The sequence below is a fragment of the Natrix helvetica genome (genome assembly GCF_964273705.1).
Source record: "Natrix helvetica genome assembly, chromosome: 4".
NCBI classification, from domain to species: Eukaryota; Metazoa; Chordata; class Lepidosauria; order Squamata; family Natricidae; genus Natrix; species Natrix helvetica.
This window is the reverse complement of record NC_138550.1, coordinates 12,379,631-12,407,572: the sequence shown is the minus strand read 5'-3', so window position 1 is coordinate 12,407,572 and position 27,942 is coordinate 12,379,631. Positions and strand designations below refer to the sequence as shown.

The 27,942-nt window shown below is 42.0% G+C and overlaps 1 protein-coding gene across 1 annotated transcript in view; it reads right to left on the bottom strand.

The window, feature by feature from the left end:
- PIWIL4 (piwi like RNA-mediated gene silencing 4) overlaps positions 1–27,235 on the bottom strand; it is a 41,823-nt gene extending 14,588 nt beyond the window's left edge. Inside the window, exons 1-15 of the mRNA XM_081950695.1 lie at positions 27,057–27,235; positions 23,893–23,994; positions 22,279–22,360; positions 20,288–20,413; positions 18,747–18,961; positions 17,390–17,511; positions 15,417–15,497; positions 13,392–13,589; positions 11,870–11,981; positions 10,231–10,354; positions 7,536–7,653; positions 5,299–5,410; positions 4,888–5,072; positions 2,233–2,305; positions 813–1,013 (exon numbers count right to left, since the gene is read on the bottom strand). Of these exons, the coding sequence (XP_081806821.1) occupies positions 813–1,013; positions 2,233–2,305; positions 4,888–5,072; positions 5,299–5,410; positions 7,536–7,653; positions 10,231–10,354; positions 11,870–11,981; positions 13,392–13,589; positions 15,417–15,497; positions 17,390–17,511; positions 18,747–18,961; positions 20,288–20,413; positions 22,279–22,360; positions 23,893–23,976 (1,833 nt within the window). The 5' untranslated portion in view covers positions 23,977–23,994; positions 27,057–27,235. The remainder of the gene's footprint in view (positions 1–812; positions 1,014–2,232; positions 2,306–4,887; positions 5,073–5,298; positions 5,411–7,535; positions 7,654–10,230; positions 10,355–11,869; positions 11,982–13,391; positions 13,590–15,416; positions 15,498–17,389; positions 17,512–18,746; positions 18,962–20,287; positions 20,414–22,278; positions 22,361–23,892; positions 23,995–27,056) is intronic.
- Between the last annotated feature and the right edge of the window lie 707 nt (positions 27,236–27,942).

Here is a 27,942-nt window from a genome sequence, read left to right as displayed (position 1 = left end):
CTATCGCAGGACGGGACAGATTTCAGACATCTTTCTTTTCTTTGCACTGAAATCCTGAGCCTGGTGCAAAGGGTGTTTTTAAAGCTTGTGGAATGCCTGAGCTTTGTTACATTTTTGACTCTTTCACCTCTCTTATTTTCAGCAGCATGTGTTAGAGTGGGAAGGATTTAGTTCCTGCTGTTAGATACACCAAAATCACAAACCATTGCTTGATTGACTGTAAATCATTTCAGGCCTAACCAAAAATCTTAATCTAAACTCGAGGAAAGCCTCCGGAGGCCTGGGGAGGGAGAAAATGCACAGTGCAGTGGTGGGATTCAAATAATTTAACAATGGGTTCTCTGCCCAGCTGGGTAGGCGGGGCTCAGCGGTCATGTGACTGGGTGGGCATGGCCAACTCAATGTCACTCATGTCGATGGGTGCTTCGCTTTAGCTGTTACAATGTAGTAAGGGTTAAGCAGAGAGGCAGTTTCTGTAAGCAGGGCAATAAAGATTAGACTAGAAACAACACCAGAATGTTTCCTTCCTGCCTTCCTTACAGGATCAGCCCTGCAAAGTGGAAAAGAACAAAAGGAGATTTCTTCCAACAACCGGTTCTCCAAACTGCTTAGAAAGTTAACAACCGGTTCTCCCGAATAGATGCGAACTGGCTGAATCCCACCACTACCACAGTGGTGCAGGAGGCCAACTAGGCTACACCCACCCAGCAACTGGGCGGAGAACCCGTTGCTGAAATTTTTGAAGCCCACCCCTGCTTTTGTCCATGACATGGTCAATATTTAGCTTACAGTATATAGAAAGTATTACTTACTGGTATCTCAACTGCCCAAAGTTCCCCTCCAAGCTTACAGATGATCTGCATAGCAATTTTTGTAGCCACACTCATCATCATTCCTTGTTTAGACAATGTACGGACAAGCACACACTGGCTAGGGATAGGCTGGTGAAGACTCAGGAACTTTTTCACAGAATCGTAACAGTCCTTCTTGTTGGAAGACAGTACACATAATACCTAGAAACAGAAACAAGAGAAGCAGAACCATTCAAGGAGGGAAGACTTATCCCTTATCCCTTTGTGAGCATACCTGTTCCCTACAATGCTGTCTTTTCATCCATCATGGCTTCATAAGCTATGGTTCAGATTCTCTTGTCATAGCTGAGCTTGTGGATTGTCAACCTCAGGAATCTTTCAAGACATGATTCATCTGAAGAAGCTCATCAACCACAAGCATCTCCTGATCCTTTGGAGCAGTCAGATGATGAGGCGTGACCCCCTGCCCCCCGTCCAAGTCCCAGGTCTCGACATATGGCGTGTCAAGCGTAGCATCGTCATTCAATAAGGCTCCTCATCGTGTAAACGGTGAGACCTGATTCATTGCAACCAACTGCCTGTGAGAGATTTACGTAGCTGCTCTGGGTTCAGCCTTTGTTGGAAACAGCAGCCCAGTATTCCAGCTTGTGGCTAATGTTCCTGCATCTTGTTTGTGACTATTTCTAAGAAATCTGAGACAGATTGCTTTCAAAACTTTCAAATCACTCTACCATTCCAAATAGAAGTGGTTCACTTATAAACTCTTCCAACTCTGATTCTATTCCTTTGGACTTATTTCCAGAATATTCTGGAAATAAAAGAAGCTTCCATATCAGGATACAGGAACAGCTGTTGACATACCAAATTTAATCATAACCATGCAAAATTCTATGTTTCTACTTTGGCCAATTGTATTGTTTCTTCTCTTTGAACTATGGGGCTGGAGAAGACTCCTGTCACTGTGGGTCCCTTGGACTGCAAGGCGATCAAACCGGTCAGTCCTAAAGGAGATCAACCCTGACTGCTCTTTAGAAGACCAGATCCTGAAGAGGAAACTCAAATACTTTGGCCACCTAATGAGAAGGCAGGACTCACTGGAGAAGAGCCTAATGCTGGGAACGATTGGGGGCAAAAGAAGAAAGGGACAACAGAGAATAAAGTGGCTGGATGGTGTCACTGAAGCAGTCAGCGTGAGCTTAAATGGACTCCCGAGGATGGTAGAGAACAGGAAGGCCTGGAGGAACATTGTCCACAGGGTCGCGATGGGTCGGACACAACTTTGCAACTAAGAAGAAAAATGGCTTCTTCTGGAAAGACCATCCTTCAGGAATTTCCTTCTAGTGATCTGGATAATCAGCCGTTATCTTTTTCTCCACTGAATACACTTCAAAAGCAATTTTTATCAATTCAGCATGCATACCAGCTGTAGCTCCGGATTCACGTGCTGTTGTAGGACTTTCACAAATGACATGGGACCCTCTTTTATTGGCACACTGCAGACCAAAATGAGAACATATTAGAAAACATTACACGTCTTGACATCTTAGGACACAGGGCGAAGCATGTTTTTCAGTACACTATCTGCTTCTCAAAGATGCAATGCCAAATGTAGATTGAAGTTCAACACCATCCTATTCATATAGTCAACCTTTTTGCAGGCTATTAGTGATCTATATTTTACTTTCTTGTGAGGGAAACCTGATCTATAGCAACGTTTCTCAATCTTGGCAACTCTAAGACGTGTGCGCTTTAACTCCCAGAATTCCTCAGTGAGCATACTGGCTAGAGAATTCTGGGAGTTGAGTCCACATCTTAACAGTGGCCCAAGTTGAGAAATACTGGTCTACAGTGATGTAATTTATAGAAACAGGTAATAAGCATGGCACCAACTAAACGGTCATAAATTAAAATACTTTCTTTGTCCAAGCTGAATTAGCATTTTCCATTAAGCCTGGTTTTTAAAGCAACGTGATCTTCAGATAAGGATAATTTCACATCAACGTCTATTTCATGTCTTTTTATTTTCCCAGGCTTTTTAATTGGCTTGTAATTGTATCTGTTTCTAAAAGGCTGCTGGGCTGCTGCCTAGTTTATGTCGTGCTTTTATTTATTGATGCAATTTATATGGCCGCCCATTTGAACAAGTAACTCTGAGCAGCAAACAGGATTAATGTAATATAAAAACAATTCTAGAGCTTATAAAAACTAAAATACACAGCAGCCAAGGAACCATGTTCTATTTCATTTGATCTCATCTATATGTTTTTAGTCAGAATGTATTTTTGGTGTGGACCAAACAGAAAGCTTCAGCTGTGAGGCAAAGGGGGAGGGGTTAAAAGGAAAGAGACAGATTACAAGGGAGTAAAACTGTTTGCTCATTTCTTTTTAAAGCTTAATTTACTCTTGAAATAAGATGCTTAAGATGCCCCCGTTAAGTATACAAATGTCAGTCTAAAGCAGGGGTGTCAAACTCAATTTCATTAAGAGCCGCATCAGGGTTGTGTTTTGACCTTGGGAGGCTGGGGGTGGGGGTGGCCAGGTGGGTGTGACAAGCTTGATGTCACTCGTCGAGGCTCCAGTTTTGGCCGCGACATCCTCCTGCAGACCTCTGCCAGCGAAGATGGAGCTTGGCCTCCCCGAACTCCATTTTCGCTGGCAGAGAGCTGCAAGAGGGCGTTGCGTGCAAAAAAAGGAGCGCAGGCAAACCGTGTGCGGCCTCACTGAGCTCCGTTTTTGCTGGCAGAGGCATCACAGGCCAATCCTTAGCTATTTCCAGGGTGGCTCCATGAGCCAGATCTAAGTTCCCCATAGGCTGGATCCGGCCCGCAGGCCTTGGGTTTGACACCTCTGGTCTAAAGCATCTGCCTTTGGTGATCAGTCTTGAATTTCACTGATAGATGCAAATTGTAGCTGGAGCCAGGACAACCGATCTCCGTGTTAACTTCTCTGCCCCAACAAAGAGGAAGTATCAGCAGGAACCTAAGCACAAATGGACTCCCTCAGTTGGTGAAGTTGGTTCAAGCTATGATAGTTATGCAAGATGGCCATTGCGATGCACCAAATAGTGGGGGTTTCAATCACATAGCTGTGACTGCCATCTTGATTTTTATGAGGGTTCTTTCTGCAGGCCCTTCCAACTCAGGTTGTGCCAATGTAGCATGAGGGTAAGTAATGTGGCTGTGTTGTGGCCAGCCAGCGGCCAGCAGAGCTGGCAGCAGATTCGGACAGTGAGGGCTGGGGGGGAGGGACATGGGCCAGTCCTGGAGTCTGGGGAAGGTTCAGACGAGGGCTCTGCGTCAGAGGCAGAGAGGGGACAAAGGCCGTCTGGTAGTTATTTGCTGCATTCAGAGCCTCCAGAATCTGACATCAGTGAGGCAGAAGAACAGCAGGAGCTTGTTCCCGGCGTGCGCATGCGCAGAGCTGCCAAAAGGCAAAAGTAATTAAAAAAACAGGGTCGACTTGGGAGTAAGGCTTGGAGACAATTGGCCCCTCCCATAAGACATAAAAGAGGAGCGAACAGGACGTGAGCTTTTGCAGAAAGCAATTAGTTCATCTGGTCCGTACAAGCTTTGAAACGTTCTGTTTAACTGTGCTAAATTTGGCCTTGCTCTGCATTTGGCAATTAGGTCTCTGGCAGCATTCCAAGGGAGATAAGGTGGGTGCTTACAACATTCCCCTGAAGAACTGTGGCAACTCGAGCAGACATCTGTTGGAACCTTCATGGACTGTTTGTGAAGCCTTGCAGACTGTTAATGACCATAATTTGCAGCCATATAAATAAATGAGGGATTTGGGGACTAAGATTGTGATTTATGCTTTCTCTGGAAACCTAGGTCAGAACCGGCTGATTAGATGTGCTGGATGGGTTCATTACGGAATTATGGAACAACAAAGCCAAGCCCCTTTATCCAGTGTACAGCCAAAAGCAAGCAGCCAGCCAGCCAGTCCTTCTCCTAAAATTTACCTAAATGTTTATCTTATTTAGAAACCTAGGTTTAAAATGCCTGATAAGTGCATATTAAAAAGGCCAATTAAAACGCCTTGAGGAATGAAGAATTAATTCAACACAGCTCACATTCTGGGATACTCAATATGAAAATTCATGGGACTTCCTACTCTTCTCAAGCAGTTCAAAAAATTATGGGTCAGATCCCTGTGGTTGTAATTACACAGGACGAGCCATCTCTCCAGACGAGTCTCGCTGATTGTCTTCATATTGCGCAAATCCCGGAACCAGTCCCCGGAGTTCACTGGAGAAAACTGCAGGGGGGAAAGGAAGGAACACAAAAAAAGCACAAAGACTTCAGTAACTGAAAAGTAGCTCTCCGAAAAAAGGGGGAGGGAAAAAATTTCAAAGGCTTTGAAGGAAGGACATTCTGCAAATCACATTGCATGATCTGGTGTCTCCCTTGGATGACTCCTCAGATTCTTTCTCGGAGGTCAGCTCAAGGATGGATGACAGGGATAACAAGCCTGTATTACTTACTGCCTCATTCTGCATGAGGATTTTTTCTGAGGAGATCACACGTCCAGTCAAGGAAGCCTGGCATCCCATCTGCAACCCCCAATTTTCTAATTCTAAGCGAGCGTCTTTATTTCTGAAAGAAAATGACAGTCCTCCAATCAACTGGATCAAGAAGCTTTGTATACTTTTCAATTATTGCTTAGAATTTGGAATTGCTTAGAATTTATTGCTTTACCGAGAAGCAAAACCTGACCATTTTCATTTTTTGTGGGACTTTTATCAGAATATAAAAGTAATATTACCAGCAATATTTTATTTTAAGACATTCAAGCACTCTATTGGGAATTTAACTCAAGGATGCTATCTTTCCACCAAAGTGGTACCTATTTATCTACTTGCATTTGTATGCTTTCGAATGGCTAGGTTGGCAGGAGCTGGGGTGAGGATGGGAGCTCACCCCATCGCGTGGAGCTTTGCCTCAAACCTGGGCTACCAGCTTTCCAGCCAACAAGCCCAGTATCTTAACCGCTGAGCCACACGCTGCCCTCCATAAGCCCAGAGGACATCTAAATCGGGGCAGGTTTCTTTAAGTGATAAGTAACTGTGGCCCAGTCCTAGTTTATCTTGGAGAAAATGGCAGCTAGAAGAAATCCCAGTATTTAGAGAAATTTAGGAACTGTTCATCATAAATGTCCAGCATATGTCTGGCTTCATTGTCAACCAAGGAAGTTCTCAGAGTGACTTTGAGGTAGTCTTTCTTTCAACCCAACCAGCCATTCCGGATGAGCTGTTTAGGTAAAAAAAAAAAAAAATAGGAAGGACCAGAGGTGGGTACCTGGGGGTTCGGGCGATCCTCTAGCTAGGATTCTGCCTAATTCGGTGAACCCCAAATGCCACCCCTGGCTGGCCATGCCCACCCCGCCCCTCCCAGGAGTCTCCCCATGGCCTGTTCATCATGCCAGGTAAGTGCAGGGCCCGCACAGAGTCTCGGGGAGTGGGAAAACGGGCCTACCGGAGGTTGCAGAAGTCCGGAAACAGGCCTCCAGCACTCCAGCCTCGAGGAAAGCCTCCGGAGCCTGCTGAGGGCAAAAAACGCCCTCCTCCCCCGTGGTGCAGGAGATCGACCCACGCCCACCCAGCAACGAGGCAGCGAACTCGTTGCTGCAATTTTTGAAGCCCACCCCTGGGAAGGACCCCTACATAATGTATGCTGAGCTTCAAAATTAAAAGTGGGTATATATCTAATCTATAACCTTAAACAAAGAAAAAATAAGCATAAGACATTTCTGGAGAGTATTTTTCAGTACTGAAGGAATTCCACTGGAACTATTCTTTTGTGTTTCAGACTAGAGCTCTTGTGTTCTGAAAACTGATGATACTTTAACTCCATCTAGTGGTTAACAATGAAGAAGCAAATCTGTATATATTGAGTGAACTGAATCTTGAATTCAGTGGGACTTCACTTCGCAGGAGACATGAATGATGTTGCTCCATCATAATTACAATTATTGAGTCCTGGTTTTCTAAAACATCAAATCAACTGTCATCTTATGTCAATTCAAGCAGGACATAACCATAATTATTTCCTGAAACAAGATGTGTTATCTGTTCTTAGACTTATTTAAAATACTTTTAAACCATTTTCCCATCTGGATCCCTTCCAGGACCATAAACGGGAAATGAGAGGCTGCAGCCTTAGAAAAAGAGTCCTACTGTTCTGTAAATCAACAATGGGTCAAAATTATCACTGCTAGGGATCATTCAGATAGATATGTGAATTGCAATCAGAATGGAGACACCTTGTTTTATAACTTGATGCCTCCTCTTAAATATCCAATTACTTTAATGCAGGAGTATCAAACTTGATTTCATTGAGGGCTGCATCAGGGTTGTGTTTGATCTGGGGGGGGGGGGCAGATGGGTGTGCCCAGGGTGGGCATGGACAGCTCGACATAACTCGAGTCAGGGACGTCTGTGGCGGCCCAAGTGTTCTGCCAGCGAAAACGGAGCTGGGGAGTCCCGCGTTTTCGCTAGCAGAAGCATCATGGGCCAGTCCTTCGCAATTTCCAGGGTGGCTCGGCGGGCCAGATCTAAGCACCCCGCAGGCCAGATTTCAGCCCTTGAACCTTGAGTTTGACACCCCTGACTAAATATAATGAGCAAAAGACAAAATATGGAAGATATAAACTTAGGAATTCATGGAGCCTGATCATTAGGATCAGACATTGTGACACCAACCGATCTTGATAGAACGATACCTCTGAATGTTGTCCGCAAGTCTAGACAGCCGTTGATGTCTCTGCTGTGGGGGCAAGTGAGTGTGTTGAGCGAGATCTCTCATCAAGCGAAAGTCTGAAGTTGCCTGTTTGCTAAGCCCTAAAGTTTAAAAAAAAAAGACCGGGGGGGGGGCGTATTTTACTCATCTCTAAACCAGTATGCGGCACAGAGGATCATAAGAATGGTGAAAACCAAGAATTAGAGCTATCATGTCATTTCAGCCCAAACCCAGAGGGTCTTCCCAGTTCAAGCATAGCTTCCAATATCTACTTTTGTCACTACCCAGAGTATCTATGGAGAATCTCAATCATCCAGGTTGTCCCAAAGGTGGTGTTTTTTTTTTCAAGAGGCAACTGGTTTTTCTGGTTTTTGTTTGAAGACGTTTCGCTTCTCATCCAAGAAGCTTCTTCCGCTCTGACTCCACTCCCCACCACCCAGTCAGAGCGGAAGAAGCTTCTTGGATGAGAAGCGAAACGTCTTCAAACAAAAACCAGAAAGTCCAGTTGTATTTTGGGGGAAAAAGCACCTTTGGGATTCCCAGCCAGAGGATGTAAGAGGATAAAGGTGAAGCCAAACTCCTGATGCCGATCCAAAAATGCTTTGCTACAACCTTCCTTCAGTCTGGCCTGGAATTTTATGGGGGGGGGGGGGTTCCTATACAAGTGTTAACCAGGTCTGGTTTTTAAAATCAGGTGCATGCTGTAAGATAATTGAGATCTTCTCCTTTCATCCGAGAGCTCAGACTCAGATGACTCCTCCATAGTATCTTCCCAGTCAAACATGAGTCAGGCTCTTAATTCTAAAGTCACAGCAAGCACTTGTCCCTCTAGCAAAATCCTGACTCTTCAAAGCCTGTTTGAGGTCTCACTTGGTCATAGGCAGATGCTAGAACAACAGCTCTCTTGATCAGAGGTCTAATACGGCTTGTAAGTCACCTGCAGGGAACTCTCCAAGGTCCTGATCCTGCTGAGGATCAGGAGAATATTTGTTGTTCGGGGTTGAAGTTGATGTCACCTAGTTTGGGTAATAAAATGTCTGCAAGAAAATAACCAAGCTTGAAGTGATGCTGTTCAATATAATCTTCTGTTAAATTGTTTAAGATCAATATTCAGGTTATTGTGGAGTAACTGTATTTAAAAACTACTTGCTCCTCCAGTGTTCTGATTTGTCATAGTCCAGTGCTTTGTCTAAACAGAAGACATTTGTTATATAATTTTGCCACTACATCCATCATATTAATAGATTTTCAGCTGCTGGATTTAAGTCTTTTCTGAAGAGGGGAAATACTGGTATAGATGACCTATGACTGCAATTGAGCCGGGAATTATAGTCATAAGTCATTGCAATCATTAAGCAGGTCAACAAATGACCGGTTCTGGTTTTACAACCTCTTTTGTTAAGCAAATTGATTTTACTTTATGGGGGCTTTTGGCCAGAAACCAGAATTTAAATGCCTGAAACTGGCAAAAAAACCCATCAAAAATCAAGATCACAAGTAAGATTCTACATTTAGGCAAGAAAAACAAAATGCACAGGTACAGTATATGTAGTATCTTGCTCAATAGTAGTAACTGTGAGAGGGATTTTGGAGTCCTACTAGACAACCATTTAAATATGAGCCAGCAGTGTGCAGCAGCTGCCAAAAAAGCCAAACAGTTCTAGGCTGCATTAACAGAGGGATAGAATCAAGATTACGTGAAGGGTTAATACCATTTTATAATGCCTTGGTAAGGCAACATTTGGAATACTGCATTCAGTTTTGGTCGCCACGATGTGAAAAAGATGTGGAGCCTCTAGAAAGAGTGCAGAGAAGAGCAACAAAGATGATTAGGGGACTGGAGGCTAAAACATATGAAGAACAATTGCAAGAACTGGGTACTGTATGACTAATTTAATGAAAAGAAGGACTAGGGGAGACATGATGGCAGTGTTCCAATATCCCAGGGTTTGCCACAAAGAAGAGGGAGTCAAGCTATTCTCTAAAGCACCTGAGGGTAGAAGAAGCAGCAATGGGTGGAAACTAATCAAGGAGAGAAGCAACTTAGAACTGAGGATAAATTTCCTGACAGTTAGAGCAATTAATCAGTGGAACAACTTGCCTCCAGAAGTTGTGAATGCTTCAACACTGGAAGTTTTTAAGAAGAGAACATTTGTCTGAAGTGGTGTAGGGTTTCCTGCCTAAGCAGGGGCTTGGACTAGAAGACCTCCAAGGTTCCTTCCAACTCGGTTATTCTCTTCTCTTCTCTTCTCTTCTCTTCTCTTCTCTTCTCTTCTCTTCTCTTCTATGATCGGATGACTGTGAGAATGGCAATCAGCCATAAAGGTGAGCCGATTGCCAGGCAACCAAAATGTTTATGGTCTGTCTATATTCTCATGAATGAAGGCCAATATACATGTCCCAGGATAATGTTGCGAGATAAAATCTGGGTGTGTCACCAACACAGAATTGGATCTTGTCTATATTCAAATTTTCATTTGACCAGAAACTTCATCTCTTAATTTTCGAATACTGCAGAATTGGCCAAATAGAATAAAATAGAATTCTTTATTAGCCAAGTGTGGTTGGAGACACAAGGAACAAGCAATAAGTGATAAATCATGATCATAGTCACCATTAATAAAAACAAGGTCCCAATGCTAACAACAGTTTGGATGAGCCCAATTACATTGGTTTACCTGTCATGTAGCAAAGTTCTGGGATGAGATGCACCACACGGGGCTCATCAGAACGGCTGCCTCTGCTCTTCAGTTGGCTAACAAGCATTGGTTGATTCAGATCAGACAAGACCACATCATATTGCTGTTCAGGGAAATATGAGGTCAGGAGAAAGCAAGTCAGCTCCATTCAAAATCCCTGATGCTATAGTTCACTTTTCATCAAGCTTAGCGAATTTAAAATGTCTGGATTTCAATTCCCAGAATTCGCCAGCCAGGATCCTGGCTGGGGGATTCTGGGAGTTGAAGTCCAGTCATTTTCCACTAACAGAACATGTTATTTTCCTAAATACTTAATATGTTTCCTAGGTATTTAATCTATTGACTTCATTTGTTTTCTCCTATATTTTTACAGCTATTTTTCTAGGTTTGTGCAGCACTCAAGGTCTGAAGACATGAGGTTGCTTTAAAATGTGTAAGAGAACTCACAAATTACCTGCCTACTAGCTTTAAAGAAACTGTCTTTAAATTATCTTTAAATTATCCTATGATAATCTGATTGGACCATAGCAATTAAATCATTCTAACAAAACAATAATGAATCGTTAAAAGATTTTTAAAAAGATGCTAGGAATTCTGAATTCAGATCGTCCTTGACTTATAACAGTTCATTTAGTGACCATGCAAAGTTACAACGGCCCTGAAAAATGTGACTTATGAAAATTTTTCAGTTATAACCCTTTGCAGCGTCCCCAAGATCATGTGATCAAAATTCAGACAAGCTTGGCAACTCGTTCATATTTGTGATGGTTGCAGTATCCTGAGAACATGTGATCACCTTTTATGACTTTCTGACAAGCAAAGTCGACGGGGAACCCAGATTCACTTAACAACTCTGTTACTGGCAATGGCAGTGACTCACTTAACAACTGTGGCAAGAAAAATCGTAAAATGGAGTAAAACTCCATTAACAACAGAATGTTTGGGCTCAATTGTGCTCATAAGACGAGCGTTACCTGTAAACCAGAGGTGTCAAACTTGATTTCATTGAGGGTCACATTAGGGTTGCCTTTGACCTCGGGGGGGCACGGGGAGGTGTGGCCAGCTTGATATCACTCGTCGGGGGTGCCTGTGATGGGATGAGCACTCTCCCAGCAAAAATGAGCTCCCAAGTTCCATTTCTGGCTGCGACGGCCTCCTGCAACCCTCTACTAGTGAAAATGGAGCTTGGGAGCGCTGCACGCGGCCCTCCCAACCTCCATTTTTGCTGGCAGAGGCTCCGTTGACTGGTCCTTTGCTGTTTCCAGGGCAGCCCCACGAGCCAGATCTAAGCATCCCACGGGCCTTGAGTTTGACTCCCACTTATGTACAAAGCAATGCATAACCCAGTATTTTTTGGATCTGGCATTTTTATCCACCTATCAAGTCCTTCCCAAGATCCTGAAACAGGCAGATGTTTGGTGGTATTAAAGGTTCACTGTTATTGTTCTATTTAGGCAAGGAGAGTTTTTGTCAATCTGCCCTCCTTCAGATCTGTTGGAGCGTAACTCTAATGTGATCAGTTTGGGAATGCTAGAAATTATAAGTCAATACAATTAAGAGTACCATATTTACAAACACTGGAGCAGACTCTTCATGCAATATCCAGATTCTCGATTACCTGTTTGTAATAATCCTCATAAGTGATCTGAGTGCCATCACGCTTCTGGAATGTATCTGTTGGTTTTACAGACCACTCAATATCATTAATACGATATGTTTTGTTATTGTACCTGAAATGTCAAGTAAAAAATAAATAAATCTAAATAATCTAGATATTCCATGTATTCTCTAATATGCCCTGACATAATTCTACACATCCACAAAACTCAAATGAATGGTAGCTCATGAAATATAATAAAAAATGGGAGTGAAGGCAAAATTCCTGTTCTTTTGTGGAAAAAAATGCATGTTGCTACTTTTCAGGAGAGACAAAGTATAATTAGGCATGATAACTATTTTGTTTTATGTTTTGTTAATTTGATGATCCCCATTTTTATTTTTATTTATTAGACTTGTCACATACTTATGAATAAGTTTGGTAAATAAAATTTATACAGTTTCTTACTATGAACTATACTTGTAGATACTAAAACAGCATCATAAAAGTATTGTTTACATTATAAGGGATGCAACAGTATCACTTAAACAAAATAACACAGCCAAGATTTATTTTTTCCTCACTGCTGGAGAAATACAGTCCTAAATATAGCAAGAAGGAAAAAATGATATCTGCATGTGAAATTGTAGAAAAACTTTTTTTTTTCTTCCCAACATTACTTCTTAGCTTAGAGTGGTCAGTAAAATTTCTGGATCATTTGCACGCAGGGTGAAATATTTTCCAAATCCAAATTAGGATTGATGTAAACATGGGATATAATAACAATAAGTGGGTTCATGCAACAAAAGACAATGAGAAAAACTTGATTTCAGGTCTTAGAGTGTGCATTGAAGTACCTTAGTCTAGCTCAAGGGTGTCCAAACTTGGGAACTTTAAGACTTGTGGACTTCAACTTCCAGAATTCCCCAGCCAGCATGGCTGGCTGGGGAATTCTGGGAGTTGAAGTCCACAAGTCTTAAAGTTCCCAAGTTTGGACACCCCTGGTCTAGCTGAAAGAACGTAAGTAAAACAAATAAAATGAATGAGATTTGACAAGATTGATATATGACTGAAAGTTGACGTAATTGTTACATATTATATTATTTATTTGTCAGATGTCTGGAATTATTACATTTTGATTGTTGTTGGATTGGAAAGAATGCCGCTTAAGAGATAATTTTATGACCGAACCAAAACATAAGCCTAAGGAAGAAATTAATCAATTAATCTCGCCATCCAATCAAGTGGCTTTGGGCGGGAGACCAAAAAAATTAAAAACAAAGCATACAATGGAATATTATTAATATTAAAAAACTTAAAATTATTAAAAGTACAAAACAAGGAATAAAAATAAATTAGGCAAAGAGGAGGTATTAATTAGCCCTCTTAGTATTTCCCCAGATTCCTATGTAAGTAAATTCTAAAATCTAAAATTCTAAAATCTATAATGCAAAACCGCAATGGTTGAAGTTAGCAACCTAAGTGAATCTGAAGTTACTGATGCTTATAAAGACGTCATGGTTTCCCTAAGGTTAAATTGTACCTTGTAAGAACAATAAGCCCCACCAATTCCTTCTCACAGTTTTCTGGAAAACGTGCCCTCTCGGAATTATTATACAGATTAGTCATGAACTCCAAAACATTTTCACTCCGAAGGACTTTGTGGCTCACATCTGCACAGAGCATTACTTTGTTCTCAAAGTGCCCAACAGAAACCGCAAATCCTGGCCAGAGAGTCAGCCTAAAAAAGGGAGGAAAAAGACATTTTGAATTAGTCTATTTACACAGGCTCCAAGCAGCCTGGCCAAGAACAGAAGAAAACATACCATACGCATGCAAAGCAAAAAAAAGTTAAGGGTGAAACATTCTAAAGTAGAAAAGGGGCCTCACAAAAATTTTTGAAGCAACATTTGCCTTAAAAAGAATGTCATGAAATCTAACATTGACATCATTCTCTCCTTTGAGCACGGCAAGAATCAAACCCAGTGGCAAAAGGGGTTGTTACTTCCTTAATGGAGTGGAGCTGTAATGTAACTCTGGCTGCAGAGTTGAGGAAGAAGGTCCTCTTTTGTAGGGGGTTTGCAGGTAAATATGATGGCATGATTCCCAGTTGCGATGTATGGCTGTGAAAGTTGGACTATAAGAAAGGCTGAGCGCCAAAGAATGGAGGCCTTTGAACTCTGGTGCTGGAGAAGACTCATGCAAGTCCCTTGGACTGCAAGGCGATCAAACCAGTCAGTCCTAGAGGAGACCAACCCTGACTGCTCTTTAGAAGGCCTGATCCTGAAGAGGAAACCCAAATACTTTGGCCACCTAATGAGAAGGAAGGACTCCCTGGAGAAGAGCCTAATGCTGGGAAAGATGGAGGGCAAAAGAAGAAGGGGACGACAGAGAATGAGGTGGCTGGATGGAGTCACAGAAGCAATAGGTGTGAGCCTAAATGGACTCCAGGGGATGGTGGAGAACAGGAAGGCCTGGAGGAATGTTGTCCATGAGGTCGCGATGGGTAGGACACAGCTTCGCAACTAACAACAACAAACGATGGCATGGGTAGCAGTGGCTATCTTTTTTAATCTCATTCGATTGTTTTGAGTTCATGATGACTGCCTGTTCTGTTCTGTAAGCAGGGTTTTACGACGATTATACAGTAGGTTTATTATGTGCTATGACTCCATTAGACCGAGGGATCCAGGGATCGAGTAAATAAATCAATAAATAAGGGAAGGGTGGAAGATTTGTAGACTATATTATTATTATTCCGGTTGGTCACACAGTCAGCCAGTTGTTTAGATTGGATGTGGCATTTTTGTCCACCTATTCCGGCCTAGGCAAGCCAAAAGGGTGGACGCCCTTGCCCTAAGTAGTGAAGCGTATCGTATGAACCAACTCGGTGTGGTTAATGGGCCGAGAAAACTATATTCATTAATTAAACGATGGATTAAGTAACCATAGCTAATGTTCTGCAAGTACAGATAGTCCTTGACTTACAACAGTTCATTTAGTGACTGTTTAAAGTTACAACAGCACTGAAAAAAGTGACATGACTGGTTCTCACGCTTATGATTGTTGCAGCATCTCCATGATCACATGATTTACATTTAGATGCTCAACAATTGACCACATTTATGATGGTGCAGTATCCCGGAGTTGTGTGATCCTCTTTTGCGACCTTGTGACAAGGAGATTCACTTAACAACCCTGTTACTAATTTAAGAACTGCAGGGATTCCCTTAATAAAGGTGGCGAGAAAAGTCGTAAAAATGGAGCAAAGGTCACTTAACAAATTTCTCACTTAGCAACATAAAGTTTGGACTCAATTGTGGTGCTAAGTGGAGAACTACCTGCATAGCTTCAGATTCATTTTGGATTACTTCTCATCCATCAACACAGCTTATCTTACAACGTTAGGCTACAAATAATATATGGATAAAATGGTGTCAATCAGTTTAATGGATAACTGGAAAAAAAATATCTCAACAGATAATGAGTTATTCGTGGATGAAAATAACTTAGTTAGCCACAGAAATATTTAGCCCGCAAAGGTTTCAAGATGAGCTATCCGACTCACTTGTGTTGAGGGACTTCCACTGGATCAGAGGGACTGTAGAAGTTTCGTCCAATCTGATACATTGTCAGTTTTTGTAAAACCCTGGTATGGAATGTAAATATATAAATAAATATATATATATGTTGTATTAGTACACTGCAGCAAACATAGTATCATTTCAACACTGATAAATTAAAACATACGCATTTTGCAATCTCATCAATTATTTAAAATAAAATGTTCATCAACGATTCCTCATCAAACTCAACTGCTTCAAGGTCTGGCCCATTCCTTTTCAATATTTTTATCAGTGATTTGGATGAAGTGGTGAATGAAAGCAAGATTCTGTTCTGAGAGCCAACTCTCCATAAAAACTGTTTCAGCCTTCTTGGGGAGTTGATTTCTTTGTGTGGTCTACCTAGTAAGGCTGACTTAAATCCTGCAAGTTTGATCACGCAGTATATCCTCCCACTTCTTATACTCCTATGAATTAGGGAGGTATCTGTGTGACTCTTTTCTATCTATAACATATCAAGGATATGTTTACCTTGAATACTCGGTTAATGGAACTTGTACATTGCTGTCAAGGTTATCTTCTTTAATAGCTATATAGAATAGAATGAGCTGGAAGCAACCTTGGAGGTCTTCTAGTCCAGCTCAAGCAGGAGAACCAACACCATTTCAGATAAATGACTCTCTAGACCAGTGGTTCCCAACCTTTTTTGGCCATGCCCCACCTAAGCATCTCTAAAATCCTGATCCCCACCCCCACCCCACCCACCCCCATGACATATACTTCTTACTTTACTCAGAAAGTGAATTCTACTCACACGGAGGAAGCCTAAAAGGCCATTAACCTGGTTTAAACAAGGTTCAAATTGCCCCCATTAAAAATCAAAGTGCCCCCCCCGTGGGGCATGGGCCCCATGTTGGGTACCACTGCTCTAGACTCTTCTTAAAAACCTCCAGTGATGGAGCGTCCACCATTTCTGTAGGCAAGCTGTTCCACTGGTTAATTGTCCTCACTATTAGAAAGTTTCTCCTTCATTCCAAGTTGCTTCTCTCTTTGATTAGTTTCAATCCATTGTTCTTTGTCCTGCCCTGCGGTGCTTTGGAGAATAAATTGATCCACAAATAAATTTGTGGAAGCCCCATAAATCCTAGAATATTGCTATTACGTCACTCTGAAGTCTTCTTTTCTTTATACTAGCCAAACCCAAATCCTGCAGCCATTCTTGATACGTTTTAGTCTTCAGGCCACTGATCATCTTAGTTGCTCTTCTCTTCTCTTCACCACACTACCCAAGACAGAATGGGCTTTCAATTCCAGAGATCGCTCAAAAGGGGGATTTATGATTCCAACCTTCAAATGAAAAATAATCTTCTGATCACAAGTAGAAATCACTTCAAGTTCCATTGCAGTGTGCCTGGTTTTAGGTATAGAATCATAGAACCAAACGGCTGGAAGGGACCTTCTAGTCCAGGGGTGTCCAAACTTGGGAACTTTAAGACTTGTGGACTACAACTCCCAGAATTCCCCAGCCAGCATGGCTGGCTGGGGAATTCTGGGAGTTGAAGTCCACAAGTCTTAAAGTTCCCAAGTTTGGACACCCCTGTTCTAGTCCAACCCTCTGTCCCAAAGCAGGAGTCCTTATACCAGAAGTGTGTTTCTGCTGGTTCGCCCCAGATTGGGCGAACTGGTAGTGGCAGAGGCGGGAGGCTCCGCCCACCCACCCAGATGCTTCTGTGCATGCGCAGAAGTGTCACGCACGAGGGCACGCGCGCACAAGCAAACCGGTAGTAAAATAAATTGAAACCCACCACTGCCTTATACCAGCTTTATACCATCCGAGAGTCCTTATACCAAATAGTTGTCCAATCTTTTCTTGAAAACCTCAAATGACGGAGACCTGCGTAAGAATTTAGCCTAAAACTGGGACTTTTTCCTTCTCTCTACCTCTCCCCGCTCAAAAAAAAAAAAAAGTAAGACTCACTTTTTAAAGAGGAGATTTAAGAACTGAATACACACAGGATTGCTGGCAAAAAGCTGGTGAGTTAATTGGACTGTTATCTTTACCATTTCGCCTCTTCGGGTTTCACAGGACAGTTCTGTGACCTAAGAGGAAGAGAATATGGCATTCAAATTCAATTGCCAGAAATCAAATGCAAACCATTTTAAAGTACAGTTCCTTCCTGGTAATTGCTTTCTGACTAAAGCTCATGAAGCTTTCTTTTAAAAAACCCCTTTTATGAATAGAATAGAAGAATTTTTCCTTGCCATTAAATAAAGCAAAGGTCTGCTTATTTAACTTAGCTGTGTGCTAATATGAGTAATGGTAGATATGCAGTGTGAAATTGAAATTGAGCCAATTCAAAACAAATCATGAGTTACGGGACCAAACAAGAACAATCATACCTTTGCATGCTTCTCTGCCCTCTGAAAAGAGTGTACGAGGGATATGGCAAACATAACCAAGTGTTCTGCCGTTTTACAATTAACTACAATGACAAAACAATGTAGGATATGACCTGTGTATTTGTTAGGACCGAGTCAAAACATTAAACAAACCGACTGACTTGATTGAATTTGTTTAATGCTGTAGAAATCAGCACTCGAACAGAAAAAGAAGGTGCGGGATAATACACAGCAGAGTATGAAGGGAAGGGAAATGGAGACGACAAAAGAAACAGAATAGAATAGAATAGAATAGAATAGAATAGAATAGAATAACAGAGTTGGAATGGACCTTGGAGGTCTTCTAGTCCAACCCCCTGCTTAGGCAGGAAACCCTACACCACTTCAGACAAATGGTTATCCAACATCTTCTTTAAAACGTCCAGTGTTGGAGCATTCACAACTTCTGAAGGCAAGTTGTTCCATTGATTAATTGTTCTGTCAGGAAATTTCTCCTTAGTTCTTGGTTGCTTCTCTCCTTGATTAGTTTCGTAGACTGGTCGTAAGCCAAGGACTCCATGTATATTAGTGGGTGTTCCTTGTTCTACGCACATTCTCCTACTCTGGTAGCTACAAAAGTTCTTTAAATGGCATTAAGCACCGTGGTGGCGCAATGGTTAGAATCCAGTACTACAGGCTGACTCCATTCACTGCCAGGAGTTCGATCCTAACCAGCTCAAGGTTGACTCAGCCTTCCATCCTTCCCTGGTGGGTAAAATGAGGATTCAGAGATTGTTGGAAGCAATAGGCTGACTATAAACTGCTTCGAGAGGGCTGTAAAGCACTGTGAAGTGGTATATACAGTAAATCTATGTGCTATTGCTATTACTATTATCTCCCTCCTCTGATTCATACATACATAGGCTGTGTGTGCGACTGCACACACAGAGTATTACCTTGTTCTCAAGCTTGTGTGCAAGAAACAGGATTGCTCCATCAAATACTTTGGCTTTTCCAAGAAATTCGGCATGGTTATACAGCAGGGCAATCCGTAAACGCCTCGATTCCAGCTCTGGGTTAAATGTTACATGGTACTGGTAAAGCTGCCATTCCCTGGGCAAGCCTAAACTAAACAGATTGGTAACCACTTTCACAGGAATGCCACTGGATCCTGAAATGGACAAGATGATTAGCTGGATAGCAAAACAAAAAAATACGAACCTCAATCTTCCTTTAGTAGGTAGACATTTTCTATTTTGCATATTTCCCTGAGTCCCCAAACCCTAGTTCCCCAATTCAGACAAAATGGCAAACTACTGAATAAGTAATACAGGTAAGTCCTCGACTTACGACCTCGATTGAGTCCAACTTTTCTGTTGCTAACTGAGACATTTGTAAGGGGAATTTTCCATGACACAGTTGTTAAATGAATCACTGCAATTGTTAAATTAACAACCCGGTTGTTCAGTGAATCTGACTTCCCCAGTGACTTTGCTTCTCAGAAGGTTGCAAAACCAGATCGCATGACCCCAGGATTCCGCAACCGTCATAAATGTGAAACCAGTTGCCAAGCACCTGAATTTTGATCATGTGTGTCATGCCCCTGTTGGAGTCTGAATCTGTGGGAGATGAGCTGGAACAAGAGCTGACAGAGATGAAGGGGACAGGCCCCTTGGCCATGGAGGAAACTGTGGAAGGGCAAAGTCAGCCCAGCCAAGGCTTTTTCTGAATTAGTAAGGCCTGCAGATAGGGAGAGCTCAGGAGAAGAGCAAGGACCACTTCTTCCTGATCCAAGAGCAAGGAGGGAAAAGAGAAGGCAAGACCAACGCACACTGAGCTGGCTATGACGGAGGAGAGTGCCCTGCCCCCTTTCACAAGGCATACCTGGGGACTGAGATGTAAGGAGGTGCCAGTGGGAGGGGCATTTGTCGGGAAGAAGCATTACATCTGTGGAGTCTCGTGTGCACTTGCTAAGGCCTGGAGATTGCTGTCCTCTGTCTTGTGGGGCTTGCCAGTTTGCCTGCTTTGCTGAACTTCTTGCTCTGGTTACTGTTTTTAGCTAACTTGGCTTATTGGACTTCTGGCCCTGGTTGCTGTTTGGTTAACCTGCCTTACTGGACTACTTGCAGCCAGAGGCTTCTGAAGGTGCGTGTGAGAGCTTTCACTCCAGGACTTGTAGTGAATGTGGGAACATTTGGGGGCACAGTTGGAGCAATGAAGGTGAGTTAGACCTGTTCTCTGGTTGTGTTGCTTTCGTGCCACGTCCCGGGTCATCACAATGTGACCCTGGGGATGCTGCAACGGTCATAAGTTTGAAAAACAGTCATAGGCCCGTTTTTCAGTGCTGTTGTAACTTTGAACGGTCACTAAACAAACTGCTGTAAGTCAAAGGCCATCTGTATTATTGTAGCTGCTGAAAGACCCCCAGCATCGCATAGCGCTAAGAGCAAAAGAAAAAAGAACTGTTCCCGGAAGAAAACGGAACAATAAATTATACCTGATTTAGAATCTTTTACATGTAACATTGCTTCTCTGGTATTCACTTCCAGGTCCCGAAATTTACACTGGATCCTCCCGCCTCTCTCCATCACCGTATAGCCAGAAGGACCAACAGAAAAGCCATCTTGAGATGGGAACAAAAATAAAGCGTTGGCAGTCTCAGAAAAGAAATGAAAAGAAATGACAAGTTGTAAATCAATGCTTTCAAAATTGGAGTGTCGATCCATTCATCGCGGAAATCTATTACAATTCATTTCATTTAGATGCGAAACTATATACAGGTAGTCCTTGACTTACAACCATTCGTTTAGTGACCATTCGCAGTTACAACGGCACTGAAAAAAAAGGGACGTATGACCGTTTTTCACACTTAGGATCACTGCAGCATCCCCATGATCTCGTGATCAAAATGTGGACACTTGGTAACTGGCATGTATTTATGACAGTTGTAGTGCCCAGGGATTGTGTGATCACCATTTGCAACCTTCCCAGGTGGCTTGCAACAGGCAAAGTCAATATGGGAAGCTGGATTTACTTAATGACCCTGTGATTCACTTAACAACCCTGTGATTCACTTAATAACGGCAACAATTCGCTCAATAAACACAGCAGAAAAGGTTGTACATTTGGGCATGACTCGCTTAACAAATGCCTTATTTAAGCAGTGGAAAAGGAGTTCTGTAGAAAGTTAGCACCCACCCCTCTCCTAGAAGAATATTTTGGGAAATATTTAAAAAGGCAGACTATTATATTTCCCTAAAGGAGAAACATGCTCTTGGAAAGCAGCCCTCACTTTTCTTAATAGCCCCTGCAGGACTGGGCCAGTCTATCTACAAGGCAAAAGACCTTCAGCTCCGGGGTGATGGGATTAAGGACATATTAGGATTAGCCCTCTATCATCCAGCAGCAGAGCTCACCACATGGCACAACAAGCCCCTTCATTGCATCATCTCAGTTGCACCAGACCCTCCAGGCTTCAACCAAATTTGATTCAGACAAACATGACCCCACATGGCCCCATGGGAGTCTGACAGCAGCCAACAGAATACATGTTCTTGCACAGGAACAGGAAGCTCAAATTCAAAGCCCAAGGGAGGGTATAAATACCTCTCTCTCTCTCTCAACTCCATGTGGTCAACTGCCCAGGACCTCAAACCCATGTGGTCCTGTTCATTAATAAACCATCTTTCCAATCAGCTTCCATGTTTCCAGTGTCTTTCTCCCCACTTGGAACTTAACCAGATGGATATGGAATCTGGAATCTGGAATCTGGAGTCTGCCTGGAATCCGCACTGTATATCAGACATTAATATGATCGACCAGGTCCAGAGGTATTTCATGAGAAGAGTACTCAACTCCTCTACTCACAATAGAATCTCTTATGCCAACAGGCTTGAAATTTTGGCCTTGGACAATCTGGAACTGCGCTATCTGTGGCATGATCTAAGCACAGTACACAAAATAGTCTGCTACAACGTCTTACCTGTCAATGACTTCTTCAGCTTCAAGCTCAGTAATACGCGGGCAAACAATCGATACAAACTCAAGGTAAACCGTTCCAAACTCGACTGCAGAAAATACGACTTCAGCAACAGAGTGGTCAATGCTTGGAATGCTCTACCTGACTCTGCTGTTACATCCTCTAACCCTCATAGCTTCAACCTTAAACTGTCTACCATGGACCTCACCCCATTCCTAAGAGGTCTGTAAGGGGGGCATACATAAGCGCACCAGCATGCCTACCATCCCTGTCCTACTGTCCACATTTATTTGTATTCATTTCTTTTGTTCATGTCCATGTTTATACCATGCCTGCTATCTTGTACATGTTTGACAAACTAATAAATACAAATACAAATAGATATTTTCCCAACAGTTACGGTATCAATTGTAATCATAAGTCAAGGACTACCTGTACTTTAAATATTTCTATGTACCTTAGGGATTAGGCTCTTTTAAGAATAGCTATTGCCAAATTAAGTTGCTTACATTTCAATGGCTCTTCTCCAGTTCTTACATGGCTGCTACTGGCCTGTGGCACACTGTAAGAAGCAGTGTCTCCCGAACCACCCTTTAATGTAGAAATGATAAACAGTGGCAAATTAAAAACTATCAACAGATTATACTTTTCTCCACTGAGTTTATTTCTATTTGGGGGGGGGGGGGCAAGTTTTGCCAAAAGCACTAAAACCTGGTTCAATGACCGTGGGATTACTGTGCTTGATTGGCCTCTCCATTCTTTCTCCATACTCTGGGTCCTTGGTTTCCAAATGAGATGCAAAAGTTGCTGTCATCAGAAAAGAGGACTTTGGACCACTGAGCAACAGGGCTTTGGACCACTGTGCTTCATTAAGACCAGGGTCAACGCAGCCATCTACCAAGAGATTTTGGAGCACTTCATGCTTCCTTCCGCAGACAAGCTTTATGGGGATGCTGACTTCATTTTCCAGCTGCCCACACTGCCCAAAGCACCAAAAACCGGTTCAATGACTGTGGGATTACTGTGCTTGATTGGCAAGCAAACTCGCCTGACCTGAACCCCATAGAGAATTTATGGGGTATTGCCAAGAGAAAGATGAGAGACATGAGACCGAACAATGCAGAAGAGCTGAAGGCCGCTATTGAAGCATCTTGGTCTTCCATAACACCTCAGGAGGGCCACAGGCTGATAGCTTCCATGCCACACCACAATGAGGCAGTAATTGCTGCAAAAGGGGCCCAAACCAAGTACTGAGTACATAAGCTTGCTTATACTTTTCAGAGGTCCAATATTGTTCTATGTACAATCCTTGTTTTATTGATTGCATGTAATATTCTAATTTTCTGAGATTGTGGATTTGGGGTTTTCATGAGCTGTACGCCATAATCATCACAATTATGACAAATCACGGCTTGAACTATCTTGCTTTGCATGTAATGAGTCTTATCTCATATATTAGTTTCACCTTTTAAATTGCATTACTGAAATAAATGAACTTTTGCACGATATTCTAATTTTTCGAGTTTCACCTGTAGATTCCCAGGACGAACATTTTAATCAATGTATAAAACATTCCAAATAAGTTAGATTGGGTTACATTCCTTGAGCCTGAGATCTCTATATATTGTTTTCAATAGTTTTTTTTTTAATAGTTTTCTATCACTTGTTATCGAAGAAAATCACAGTGATTTGACACCCTTCATTTTAATGTTCTTTCTGGGTTCGCTAACATTATAGCATCAGTTACTAATCCCTCTTTTGTAAGAAATCTTTCCTGACTTTAATTCTCCCTGTGGGATTAGACACATTCCTTTGGAGATTGTATAAATTTGATTCATTAGCAACTGTTCAAATGTGAAGCTTTTTTAATACATTGTTTTCTTAGGACAAAACATATTCAGTATTCAGTGCAAGCAGCTAATTAAAAATACAGCCATTTATAAACAGACCATAAATAAGTCTTAAACCAACTATTCTTATAATAGTTTACTTTGAATCATTAAATGCAGATCTAAATATAGGATGTAGGGCATAGAAAAGGTTGGGAAAGTAGCCTAATGATACAGTTGCCCCATGAGAGAAGATCAACATTTTATAAACAAGGCACAGGCATAAAAACATACTGGTTTTGAGAAGTCACTTTGTCCATATGTTTCTCTTCCAGGAAAACATTGGCCTCTGGCTTTTACACGAGCACGTCCACTCATTATTCCAGTTTTGACTCACTGAAATAAAAACAAAAACAACTAGCATCTGAAGGCAGAACAGCAGCAGTGATGGAAACTAATCAAGGAAAGAAACAACCTAGAAATAAGGAGAAATTTCCTGACAGAAAAATTAATCAGTGGAACGACTTGCCTCCAGAAGTTGTGGCTGCTACAGTACTGGAGTTTTTTAAGACGAAATTGGACAACCATTTGTCTGAAATACCGTAGTATATGGTCTCCTACTAGTGCAGGGGGTTAGACTAGAAGACCTCCAAGGTCCCTTTCAACTCTATTATTCTGTTATTCTGTTAACTCTAATCCCAGGAGGACGGAAGAGAGGCACAAGAGAGGCAGAGGCAGCAAAAACGTCAAGATTTGACTTTTCCATATGAAACTCTCCATTCGTAAGTAGGATGTTTCTGAATAGAATACAGGCTTCATTTGAGTTGTAGCTTTCACATTCTACCTTCTACATCAAGAGGGCATTATTATACTAAACCTTATAAAAAGCAGGCATTTTTTTAAAAAATGACAGCAGCTGCAACCTGTGAAAAGCTGACTATGGGTGTCCACCTATGTTTTAGAGCAGTGGTTCTCAACCTTCCCAATGCCACGACCCTTTAATACAGTTCCTCATATTGTGGTGACCCCCAACCATAAAATTGGTGTCTCGGTTCCTAAGACTATTGAAAATATGTGTTTTCTGATGATCTTAGGCGACCCCTGTGAAAGGATCGTTCGACCCCCAAAGGGGTACCGACCCACAGGTTGAGAACCACTGTTTTAGAGAAATTGTATAGTTCTTAAGCTTTTATTAGCTTTTTATCTTGCTCTTCAGCCACGAATAGGAACCTGATTTTATCCTGTGGATAAAGTAATTGTGTGTGTGTGTGTGTGTGTGTGTGATATCCATTAAGATCATAATATTCCTTCACCAAGAAGATCCTGGGGAATGGCCAATGTAATATAAATTTACATGGTAAATTTGGATGATTGGGACAAAATGTATGATACCCTGAAAACAGCATGAAGAGAAAGAGGGCAGGGGGTAAATGAGGTTTAATATATGTATATGTATATGTATATGTATATGTATGTTTTGTCAAGGCACCTGCTATGCCCCAAATATGGGAGGGAAAGCAATAGCAATATAGATAATAAATTATATAATAGCAATGCATAGAATTGGATAAGAAGAATAATGAACTATCCATTATGTAATTATGAGTATTGCCAATACTGGAGCACTATAAAGATTGAACATGTGGTGTAAATGACAAAATATGTTCAATTAAAAACATTTTTTTTAAAGTTGTGAATGCTCCAACACTGGAAGCTTTGAAGAAGTGTTTGGACTGCCATTTGGACTGCCTGGCATAATTACAACTGTCCCTCCTGGCAAATGTATTATTATCTGGTTATCTTAGGGTTTTTTTAATCTGTTGTGTCTGTTTTAGGGATTTTAAAAAAATTATATTTATTTAGCTTTGTACAGTTCTTTTAATTGCATTTTAACCTCCTCCAAACTGTACATATTTAATTTTTATTGTATTTTGTGATATTCTCTATGGACTGTACACCGCCCCGAGTCCCTTCTGGGAGAGGGGGCGGTCTAGAAGCACCAAATATAAATAAATAAATAAATTTGTCAGAAATGGTGTAGGGTCCCTTGCTTGGCCAGGAGGGTTGAACAAGATAACCTATAAGGTTCCTTCCAACTCTGTTATTCTGTTATCTGTTATAAAACCTACCCTTTGTTTACCACCTCTTTCTCTTCATGCTGTTTTCAGGGTATCATACGTTTTGTCCCAGTCATCCAAATTTACCAATAAAAACCAATATACTAGAAGCGAACATTTTTTTCCAGAACGCCATCACTCTGCTAAACAAATAATTCCCTCACCCCTGTCAAACCATTCAGTAAGGCTGCATTACTATTAGTCTTCTCATTGTTCCTATCACCCATCACCTCCCACTTCTGGCTGCAGGATTGTAACTTTGTTGCTTGTATCCTTACAATTTATATTGATATTGATTGTTTCCTGATTGCTTATTTGTACCCTGTGACTATCATTAAGTGCTGTACCTTATGATTCTTGACAAATGTTATCTTGTCTTTTTATGTACACTGAGAGCATCTGCACCAAAGACAAATTCATTGTGTGTCCAATCATACTTGGCCAATAAAGATTTATTTTCTTTTCTATTCTATTCTATTCTATTCTATTCTATATCTGAGGGTCTGCCACAGAGAGGAGAGGGTTAACCTTGTGTGTCCAATCAAACTTGGCCAATAAAGAATTCTATTCTGTTCTGTTCTATTCTCTATCCTATTCTATTCTATATTTGAGGAGCTGCCACAGGAGGGGGTCAAGCTATTATCCAATTCCACCTAGAAATAAGGAGACATTTTCTGAGAGTGAAGTTGCCTTCGGCAGTTGTGGGAGCTTCATCACTGGAGGCTTTCAAGAAGAGATTGGACTGCCATTTGTCAGAAACAGTGTAGGGTCTCTTGCTTGGGCAGGGGGGTTGGACTAGATGACCTACAAGGTCCCCTCCAACTCTTGTTATTCTGTGATCTGTTATAAAACCTACCCTCGTTTACCCCCTGCCCTCTTTCTCTTCCTGCTGTCTTCGGGATGTCCCAATCATCCAAATGTACCAATAAAAACCAATATTTGAGGGGCTGCCACAGAGAGGAGGGGAGGGGGGTCAAGCTATTCTCCAATTCAAAATAGAAATAGGGAGAAATTTTCTGAGAGCCATCAACCCATGGAACAGAAGCTGCCTTCAGAAGTTGTGGGGGCTTCAACCCCTGGAGGCTTTGAAGAAGAGACAGGATTGACATTTGTCAGAAATGTGTAGGGTAGGCTCTCCTGCTTGGGGGGTGGGTTGGACTAGATGACCTCCAAGGTCCCTTCCAACTCTGTTCATCTGTTAAGTATTGGAACACGCTTGCTGTCACGTTTTGGAAGGAAGGGGGCAGAATCAGTCTCTGAAAAAGATATCCCCCCCTCTCTCTCTCTCTTCTGTGATGGGGGCTCAGAGACGTGATCCTCCCCCCTCCCACACACACTTACCGTTAACCTCACGAGCAACGCTTTAACCAGGTGAGGTCAAGAACTAACGCAATTGTGGCTTGGCTTGGCTTTTTCGCCTGAAGGAAACCTGAAGGGAACCCCCCCCTAAAGACGGACCCCCGGGATCAAACGTGACAGGGACCTCCACCCATCCACGAACCCCCCCTCAGCTTGTGGACGGACTCGCACGCAGACACGTGCCTCGAGGCGAAGGAGCCACGCCCATCCGAGGAGGCCACGGCTCCCTGCTGCGCGTGGAATCGGCTGCCGAATCGGGCGTTCGTCCCCCAAGAGCGGGGCTTTTTTTTTTTTTTTTTGGTCCCACTTCTTCCGAAAGGGCGCATGCGCGGGATGCCTTCCCTCCTGTGATTGTTTTGACTTTTCCGTTAAGTGCCTGAAAAGGAGAATGGATGCAGGGGTGTCCAAACTTGGCAACTTAAAGACTTGTGGACTTCAACTCCCAGAATTCCCCAACCAGCCATGCTGGCTGGGGAATTCTAGGAGTTGAAGTTCACAAGTCTTAAAGTTGCCAAGTTTGGACACCCCTGAACTAGAGTGATGGATGCATCAGGGGTATTAATACAAACGGGCTCTGTTTATATGCGGTACCCTAGGCGAGATGGGCAGTATGCAAATCTAATAATTAAATTAAATTGCATTGAATGATTGTAAGAATCACCTTTGGCCAGATGGCAAGCGTGTACGTTTAATAAATAAATAAATATTTCAGAAACAAGGGCGAAAAAGACAGGCAAGCTTTGTGTCATTTCATGGATTTTTATTGCATTTTTGTCTGAAACATGACTGCAAATAACAAGTGTCTTATTTTTGACCAATGAGAATCGTACACCAATAATTATTAAACTATTATTAAATAAATGTTTTG